Source organism: Pleuronectes platessa, chromosome 1, assembly GCF_947347685.1.
Source record: "Pleuronectes platessa chromosome 1, fPlePla1.1, whole genome shotgun sequence".
Classification (NCBI taxonomy): Eukaryota; Metazoa; Chordata; class Actinopteri; order Pleuronectiformes; family Pleuronectidae; genus Pleuronectes; species Pleuronectes platessa.
In genome coordinates this window covers 19,708,528-19,718,789 of record NC_070626.1, presented here as the reverse complement: position 1 = coordinate 19,718,789, position 10,262 = coordinate 19,708,528, and the positions used below count along the sequence as shown (strand labels likewise).

At 42.3% G+C, this 10,262-nt stretch overlaps 1 protein-coding gene across 1 annotated transcript; it reads left to right on the top strand.

Annotated features, from left to right (window-relative positions):
- Nucleotides 1–309: 309 nt before the first annotated feature.
- On the top strand, nt 310–9,821 carry dkk3a (dickkopf WNT signaling pathway inhibitor 3a). Its single transcript, XM_053422374.1, has 8 exons — nt 310–1,180; nt 4,830–5,056; nt 5,692–5,808; nt 5,890–5,952; nt 7,029–7,121; nt 8,430–8,574; nt 8,985–9,141; nt 9,227–9,821. Exons 1-8 carry the CDS (start codon nt 310–312, stop codon nt 9,312–9,314), a joined length of 1,761 nt encoding a protein of 586 aa, XP_053278349.1. The 3' UTR covers nt 9,315–9,821.
- Nucleotides 9,822–10,262: the final 441 nt, after the last annotated feature.

Below are 10,262 nucleotides of genomic sequence, written 5' to 3'. Positions count from 1 at the left end.
TCAATTCCTTTAATAAGAACTGAAGTGTCAGTCTGCACCAACCAGCCAACTGCTAGAACAAAGCAGATTGTTTTTGGAAAACACTTTCCGAACAGCGAAAATAACAATTCTTAACACACATTGAAACAAAGAACAGTCGCAATGGAATTCACTCAGAAAGTTAAAGAAATGGACATAAATGCAGAGACTGTCCGCCCGTACTTTAACAACTTTTTTACGAAGCTCACTGCAGAGCAGTGGGAGCTTTTGAAGTCATGCAAACCGGATGAAGCTACAACATTTATGTTGGCAGAACTTCTGCTGAACTTAATGACGTCTGTTTCAAATGCCATTATAAAGCGACGTCTCCGTGCACCCGTGTCTGAGGATAAAGTTCGGTCCATTCTGGGCGACACTCTCAGCAACAGTCTTTCACCAGGCAGCAAAAGAACGTCTGAGAGTTTGGATAAGCTCACAGACTTGGTTGTAGAGGAGGTGACGGAGACTGTCAACTCCACCTTGTCTTCAAGCTCCATCTGTGTGAGCTCTGACAAGCCTATACCAACCCGCCTCATTAGCCCCGCTAAAGTCGAGAAGATGATCTGTTATGCCTGCGAGTCGTTAAAGACAGACGAACGAATCAAACAATTGCTCAAGTGTCAACCGCGCAAGCAAAGTCGGGCCATTTCCTCAGAGGAACAGGACAATTCAGATGATCCCATTCTGGTGTCTAGGACTTCTTCAAGCTCCTCCTCTTCACGATTTAGCTCCAAGTCAGGTAGTTCCTCAGAGGGAGGTTCAACAACAAGCAGTGTAGACAGTGTGAAGAGGCTTGTCCAGGAAACAATCAACAATAGTTTGACTGACATCACAGACTTCTTTAATGTGTTTAATGACAGCCTCTCTCTCAATACATCGTTTTCTCCAGAGATTGATTTGGCTTTAGATGAAATAATTGAGTCAATCAGTGAGGAAGGCACACATGGAAATGAATCTCCAGACACAAACTTCTCAATCGCTAAAGGAATGAGAAAGATCAATAGGCTTTTCATAAAGACTTTTGCCACAGCAGGGACGCTCCAAATCCTGTCACAGGTCGCGAAAAAATTCAATGAGAATCCCAAAGTCACTAGCAGGAAGGCGATACAGTCATTGATTGCTAGTATTGACGCTGTGCTTCTGGAGAAGGAGAAGCCAGGAGGTGGAAATGAAAGTTCTGCATTCCAAACACTGAAAAAGCCTCCATCTAAAAAGGTTATTGTATTAACAAAACGGCTTTCAGATGTCATCTTTTCGCAAATCGCACCTGGCAAGAAGTCAGACAAGGGTTCAGGTCCATTGAAAAAGGTTTTTGTTCCTACTTCACAAATGGACATATACGCAGACATCCAGACAAGGGTGTTTTGTTTTCTGTCCTTGATAAGCTGGTGGCTGAACAACCAAGTTAACCGCCACACAACCAGAGTGTCCGACGCTTTAATGACCATCGACTCATCAAAGTCATCATCATTAGAGGTCAACAGCATTGAGGAGAAAAGATCAGAGCAGACTTCATCATCAGAGGTCAGCAGCGGAGGGACGAAAATATCGAAGCAGTCAACACCCGCAGTGTTCAGCAGCATTGTGGAGAAAAGATCGAACAGTGGGAAGAAAAGATCGAAGCAGTCAACACCGGCAGTGGTCAGCAGCATTGAAGAAAAAAGAGTGACGCAGACATCATCAAAGGTCACCAGCATTGAGGAGAAAAGATCAAAGCAGTCAACACCAGCAGTGGTCAGCACCAGAGGGAAGAAAAGATCGGAGGAGACTTCATCATCAGAGGTCAGCAGCGGAGGGAAGAAAAGATCGAAGCAGTCAACACCGGCAGTGGTCAGCAGCATTGAGGAAAAAAGATTGAAGCAGATTCCATCAAAGGTCACCAGCATTGAGGTGAAAAGATCGAAGCAGTCAACACCAGCAGTGGTCAACAGCAGAGGGAAGAAAAGATCAGAGCAGTCAACACCAAAAGTGGTCAGCAGCATTGAGGAAAAAAGATTGAAGCAGACATCATTAAAGGTCACCAACATTGAGGAGAAAAGATCGAAGCAGTCAACACCAGCAGTGGTCAGCAGCAGAGGGATCAAAAGTTCTAAGCAGACTTCATCATCAGAAGTCAGAAAAGAACGTGAGAACTCAGCATCATCAGGCAGGAGCGCCAGGGAGAAAACTGAAAAGATCAAGGCAGGGGTCAAATATAAAACGTATGTCAGTGTTCTCTTGGACAAGCTCATCACACAAATCTGTAAAAAGGCAAAGGTGACCTGTGCTGATGATGACACAAGGCGGCATCTGCTGGAGAGAATATGGGCCGAGGTCAAAGACATTGACTCAACTTTTATCCCGAAAAGAAGCCCTTACGAGGCCATTTTAAAGGACTTCTGTAAGAAGTGGCCTTGTCCAGAGATGCTAATGTGTTCCCTTCTTGGAAAAGATCCAGCACTTGATATGTCATTAAGCTCCATTTTGAGAAGACACCTGTGCAAAAAGCCTGGCTTCTTCTCCTCTTTCAGAGCAGGCATCTCGTCCTTCTTCAAGAGAAAATAGGTGGATGATGTTACTCCAATAGCTTCACTTTCAAATGTCAGTGTGGCAGTGGTGCTTGCCATGGGGCTCTCCCAGCCGAAGCCAGAAACGGAATGATTGATTGTGACAGCTCTCACCTGAGCTGATCGATCCTCTGTGGTGCAGGTGAGGGTGCTGTCCCAGCCCCCTCACCTCCACATACCCTTTTCTCCACGGACCAGGAGAGGAAGCCAGCCCGCCCCCCCGGAGGCTCTCCGGAGGCCGGGCAGGTGGGCTGCTGTCTACAATGGATATCACATGTTAAAATAATTAGTGCAAATGGAAGTTATCTCAATAAATCTCAAGTTGCCAGTAAAAAGTCCTAAGGAATTCATATATTATTATGTCCTTGTTGGGCATTATTTCCATGTCTGATGTGGAACTGTTTATGTTTCACGTTATAAACACGGATGGTCTTGACTTTCAGCTGATCTGAAAGAGACATTATTCTGGTGATTTAAACACACACACACAAACACACACAGACACACACACACACACACACACACACACACACACACACACACTCAGACACGCACTGACCCACTTTCCTGAGATGAACTGGACCAACCATTACATTTGCATTACATTACATTTCATTTAGCTCGTACAAACCCAGAACAACAAGAATCAAGAAAGTACAATTTCTTCAAAAAATGAAGCAAAACTACAAAGTGCTATAAGTAAGTGCCATTTAAGTGCTACTAAATTGTTAGTTTCAAAAATTGTTGGTAAATATTTGTTTTATTCAAGATGTAGACGGAAGAGGTATGTTGTTAGTTTGCGGCGGAAGATGTGTAAACTTTCTGATGTCCGGATGTCGATGGAGAGCTCATTCCATCATTTAGGAGCAAGGACAGCAAACAGTCGTGATTTTGAAGAGTGTTTAGCTTGAAATGAAGGAGCAAAGAGTCGATTAGCCGAAGCAGAGCGGAGTGAACGGACTGGGGTGTAACGTTTAACCATGTCCTGGATGTAGACTGGACCTGATCCGTTCACAGCATGGTACGCAAGTACTCATATTTTGTAGCGGATGCGGGCAGCCACTGGTAGCCAGTGAAGGGAGCGGAGGAGCGGAGTAGTGTGAGTGAATTTAGGTTGGTTATGTAATGTAACAAGTAAACAAAACTGTAGCCTCACTGTACAAAAATTAATTTGCCTGAAGTTTTCTGTGTGTTTACTATTAAAGCACTTTGAAAAAGCACAACTTTTCAATGACCAAACTATAAAATAACAGTTAAAACGTTTTAAAGATAGATTTTGACACAAGGGTACAAATGTACACAAATTACAGATTTGTAATTATTCAACACAGTAAATATAACTCTAAATTTGGGCCTTTAGCAAACCCAGGCTGGTTGGTGACTTTGCAGAGAGTACGTGTCTGATCAGTCTGACCTCTGACCCTTAGGGTTTTCACATGGACAACTTCTCTGCCTTAAGGTTGTTCTGATGTAAACAGATCTGTTATTTAGTACTGAAATCTTAACGTTTAACTTCTAAAAAACTTCTTAAAACACAATTTTATAGACTTGCTTTCGTGTGATGTCGGGTTTTTACTTGTTCATTTTTTTTTATATTGTCATATTACTGCTTTTATGTGATCAAGTTTTCACGTGACACAGTTCGACATCTACTCATTTAATCTAAATATGACCACATCCTGCTGATGGCAATTTCTTTTGTAAATTCGTTTTTTCTAAAAGTGCTATATAAATTAATATTCATTTTCTATTCATCTGGCAAAGCGCAGGCCGGAAAAATTGGCTGGATTGGTATAATTAGCTCATATTACCAGTGAACTAAAGTTGAAATAACCTGTAAATTTGTCAACACAGTCACTTTCTAAACTTTCCAAATGAAGTTGATGAGAATGTGTTGTGGTCTCACCTTATCACACATGTAGAAACGATAGTTAACTTAGTTCCCTGTACTGTCAACCACTTAAAAGATAGTTTTACTACGAGTTAGCTCATGGCTAGTTAAGCAATTAGCTAGCTAGCATGAAGCGAGAGGATGCTACTGTTGCTATGGTTTCACCCGCGCACTAACTCAGAGCGGTGGTTAAACTTGACCGGAACTATGTTCGATGAATCCCGAACACATGTCCTTTAAACTTTACAAACACATTGAAGTGAACGGATACAACTCTATTTAAAAAATGTGCGGATTTACACGTGTTAGGTGACGGAGAACGCGTCCGCTGCTGAGGGGGGTGCTGACGCTGCCGCACCACACCCTCCTCACAGCGGCAGCAGCAGCAGCAGTGACCGGCGGCATGATGCGGATCTCCCTGCTGGTTCTGGCCCTCGCCGCGGTCTGCGACGGCATCCTCCCCGAGATCGTATACCCAGCAGTAGACCACATCCTGGAGGATCACCAGGTCCCAGGACTAACGGAACCGGGCCGGGCGCTGGTGGAGGTGGAGCAGCTGCAGGAGGCTCCGCAGAGAAACCCCCAGGATGCGACTCACCCAGTAGGCAGACATCCGCCTTTTAAGTGCAGCTGTGTTTACATCACATAGCATTATCTCACCACTTATAGGGAGAGCAGGTAGATGATAGACACAGATTATACATCGATTATTATCATGTTTAGTTTAGTTTAGAGACTGATCGTTGCTGCTGCAGTGAAGATTGTGCTTTAAACTCTTCTCAGAACATTTTACAAATCTGAGGTCACCATGCATAAGATAGATAGATGGATAGATGATGGATGGATGGATGGATGGATGGATAGATAGATAGATAGATAGATAGATAGATAGATAGATAGATAGATAGATAGATAGATAGATAGATAGATAGATAGATAGATAGATAGATTAGTGTGTTGCAGCAGCAGGTCAAGGGCATTGCAAATAGAATGAAGTGAATGTAACAAACATACAATGTACAAAAAACTGTACATACTCCCCAATGAGGTACTAGAATACACAGTAAAGTACTAAATATAATAGAACAACAACAATAAGCACTATATCGATAAATTGGACCTTTGTTGTATTGCTCCCACATATATATGAAGCTTTGATTCAGAGTCGACAGTGGAAAGAATAAGACTGACTTCTTAATGCATCTCTTCACTTCATATCTTTATATCCTTTTCCAGAAAGACGTCGACAGTGTGAGCCCCGATCCCAGTAACCTTCCTCCAGATCATCACAATGAATCCGCTTCTGATAAAGTGATTGATGATGAATCCGTCCACACATCATCGGTGGACCTGGTACGCTCATAAACAAGAAGTGACTATAGGGTTTGTTCCCCTTTGTGAATAAAGCTTAACAAACGTCTCACCTTCACACAGGAGAACCACAACGTGACCACCACAACCATCCCAGACAGTGAACTGGGCAACACCATCGATCATGTAAGTTATCATGCAGGTCCTGTACCTAGAGCCCAAGAGAAAATCCATCTTTAAACACAGCTTTCCTTATGGTCTACGACAGCTCACTGTAAAATATTTAACATGAAACACCTGGAATTTTGGTAGCAGATGTTAATGTTGACAATGTGCATTTCATGTCCTCAGTCCTCTTTGCATGTGCATACAATTAGGTGATTTGTGCATTGATTGAAATGAACACTGTAAAACTGTTGATATTTTTTTTTAAACTGAAATTCCCACTCAGTTCTTCTGGGTGTTGTTGATAACATAGAAGCAGTTGTTTTTACTGCCGTCTAGTTTAAAGAGCAGCTTTCTTATTACATCATTTAATTGACTTACAGTGTTAAAGATAAAGTCAAAACATTTATCAATGCGTGTGACACAATCTAAAAAGACATGGAGAGGTTAATAATTGTTTACATGTTAACTCTGAGACAAGAGTCTGTCCCCAAGAGGTAAAAAAGAACACTTCAGGTTTTCTGTCTGTCTTATTGCTACAAAGTTACTTTGTCAACAGCTTTATCTTTTTACTTCTTTATTTGCAATCAGGTCAAAATGCTGCTTATGTGTTTTAAATCCAGAGTGAATCCCATGTCAGGTCTCATAGAATGCGGATTGGTTGATTATAAGTAATGTTTGGAATACAGTCAAAGTCAAATTTATTTTCAATTCTGCCATATGTATAGGACATTGAAATGTTGTTTCTCTCTGATCCTAGGTGTAAACATATAATTAGACAGAACATACAAGTACGCGACATAATAAGTACTCAGAACATAGCACACGGTGAGAGAATTGCAACTGGAATAGTGCAAAAATGGATTGAGAGTTCAAAAATACTTCATGGGATACATGCAGCACCATTTGTGGATAAAAGTGTCAGACTATCAGGAGCCTGTCGTGTTTTCAAAACTGTAAATATTGTGATTCTTAATTCACATGATGACCTGACTGCTGGGATTTCTGGTTCCCTGAGAACTATGGGACAAAAACCCTGGTGTTATAAAAGTACCATGATGCACCCTGATGTCCTCCCTCCTCTCTCTTGTCTTTAGGGATGCATCAGTGATGAGGACTGTGGGAAGGGAAGGTATTGCTTTAATGTCATGCACGGCTCCAAGTGTTTGCCTTGCAAAGCAACCGATGTGGTGAGTGAACAATAGTTTTCTTTTTATATGGGCACCTTAGTCTTATTATGATTAGTTTTCTCTAGAAGGCGCTCATGCCCAGGTCTGTCACTCTCACACACACACTCCCAGAGACACGTCAGTCGGTAGCAGCTGGAGTTTCACCTCAGCTGCATTGCAGTGTGTCTACAAGTGTAATTGGAGTGTGTTGTGGTGAACGCTGAGTCCTATGAGCTTCATTTGAAAGGAGAGCACATGTCAAGGTTAAATCTCTCGAGCTTCCACTCCCTCTAGTCTCACTCACAGGATGTAAAAAACAAACCGCATTAGTAATGAGTCTTCTCTGTAGAGACTCAGCCATTGGTTTTTAATTCAGTCTTTTTTTTATTGCTGATTCTGTGGTTTTAACTCATCCGATTGGTCCCCGAGTATCAGAGTAAAGAGCAATGCAAAGGGTTAAGATGTTGGCAGTCTGACAAACAACAGTGAGGAGGGATAATAAAAACACAGAGGTCAGGATCTGTGTCTTATCAAAAGTGCTGCACAGGAAAACTCTGCATGGACATTATCAGTTCCCTGGAACTTTCTCTTCCTGCATTCAGAGACCCGCTGACCCTAAATATCATTAATATTTAACCGAAGAGAAAACAGGAGCTGTAACACTGAAATGTGTTTTTCTGCTGTAACCCCAGTCAGTTTCTTTTCAAATATAATTATTGGGGCAGATAAAGAGAGGGGGGGGGGGGGGGGGGGAGGCTGTGTATTCCTGGTGGTTATAATTGTAATTTATGCAGATTTAAATCAGCATTTGATGTGTTAAACCGTGGACTGTATATAAAGATGGATGACAGGTCTCCACTCCCTCCCACTATCCAGAAATGAAGTTAAAACATGCTGGATACGAACGCTGCCATCTTGCCACTTAGAGCCGGAGTGTGTGCAGCAGCAAGGCAGAGGGGTCCCTGTGATATACTGACATTCATCAGTGTGATACAAGTGACCTAAAATGATAGAGGCCGTCTTTGTGGAAAAAGTTATTTAACCTATAATTTGACTATACTGCAGCCAGCCACCAGGTGGGGATCGAGACTCTCTGGCTCCTCTGTTGGGGAGCAGTCATGTCGTCCATCTTTATACACAGTGTACGGGTTGGACATGGTGCAAACGCCACTGTTTCAAACCAGTTCTTAGCATTTTTCAGTTAGGCTCAGAGCTGAGGGGGGAAGTCAATGTGAGTTTCAGCCTTGTACAACTGGAGGTTCATCATTTAAAGTTACTTAAAGAGATTGCTGTCTGCTGAAATATGGAGATGGTTTCTTGTGCTTTCAGTCGTGCACTAAAGACGAGGAGTGCTGTGCTGATGAGCTGTGTGTGTGGGGTCAGTGCAGCCCGAATGTGACCAAAGGAGACGCTGGCAGCACTTGTCAGTACCAGACGGACTGCAGCCCAGACCTCTGCTGTGCTTTCCATAAAGGTACAACATCATACACATACTGCAGTATAATGGTGATAGCCTGTGAAGTCTTTTGATTTCCCCTCCATCTGTCCCATTGTTGTCAACGCAAGATCTCAGGAACACCCTTAGGGAATCTATTCAAATTTGGTTCAAATGTTCACTCAGACTTCAGGATGAACTGATTTAAATTAAGTGCGCCAAGGTCAAGGTCAGTGTGACCTCACAAAACATTTTTCGTCACTTGAATATGATATTTTTTGTGTCTGCCTTTAGGGAAATGCTTCAGATTTGTTGTTTCTCACAGATGAACTGATAAGATGTTCATGGTTAAAGGTCATGTAGACCTCATATGAGTCTGGGGAGAAGATGGTTTGTTTGGTGGAGGCCTACAACTACAGGGCAGTAATTCTAGTTCTTTGTGTGTTCAGCCCTGCTCTTCCCTGTATGCTTGGCCAAGCCCATTGAGCGTGAGCGCTGCTTCGCTGCCTCCAACCACCTGGCGGAGCTGTTGTCCTGGGACAGTCAGGACAAGGGACCACGGAAACACTGCCCCTGTTTAGGAGATCTCCACTGCCAGCAACTGGGGTACGTACCATCAATTTAATAGAGCAGAATGTTATGTTTATGTTTTTCTCTTTAACCACAATGCTGTGCTCTTCTCTTTCAACAGGAGAGGGTCCATGTGTCTGAAAGGAGAAGACTCTAGTGAAGAGGACATGGCAGACACACTATACTCAGAGATAGACTACATCATCTAGACACAGCTTCATTTGATTCACACTGCCTTGGCAACAACTAGACTGAGATCTCCTACACCTTAGAGCTTTGCACTTTCTGTTATCAAGCTCAATCCAAAGTCAAAAAGTAATACAGCACTGAAAGTAGAGAAAAACATATTTGATTTGCTGTAATTAAGACCTGAAGTTAATAATTCTGGTGTTCACGGTGAAAATGTAGATATAAAAGTCTCTAAGAAAAAGACAGGAAACTGTGTCAATAATAAACACCGGTTTCTTCTATTTACTGCAATTCTATATTTGATCATTACACTAAATTGATGCACATTGATGATAACTGTAACACTGATTACATGGAGATCATTCACCTCATTGTTTCACCTGCATGAAGCTTCAGTGCAACATGTGTAATTTCTAATCTGTTGAAAGGAATCTGTCAACACTAGGCTGCAGCGGCAAGTGACGACAGCAGTTTGTCTTTTTGTCATGAAGGAACTTTGCCCTCTTATTTTTCAGCATAAATCTAATTCTGGCTGCTTGTTGATGTGTAGTTTCCTTTTTTCTTTAACACTTTCTCCTGTTATTTATAAGTAACTATTTAGGCAAACTGTGCTGCTTGACCCTCGAAGAGCTGCTGTCAACAGCCAGTGGCCTGAGGCATTATGTTTTCAGGTTGTCCGTCTTTCTGTCCAATTCTATTGAGTGCCAAATCTCAAGAACGCCTTGAGGAAAGAACTTTGGATCTGGCACAAACATTTTCTTGGAGATGAATTGATTAGATTTTGGTGGCTGGGGGTCAAAGGTCAGGGTCACTGTGACCACTCAAAACATGTGATTTGAATGTAATATCTCAGGAAAAACTTTTGAGAGGAATCCTCTCAAAATTGGCACACATTTGATATATATCACAGATTAACTGATTTCAGTGGTCAAATGGCCAAACGTCTCTCCCTGTAGCTGTTATGTGCC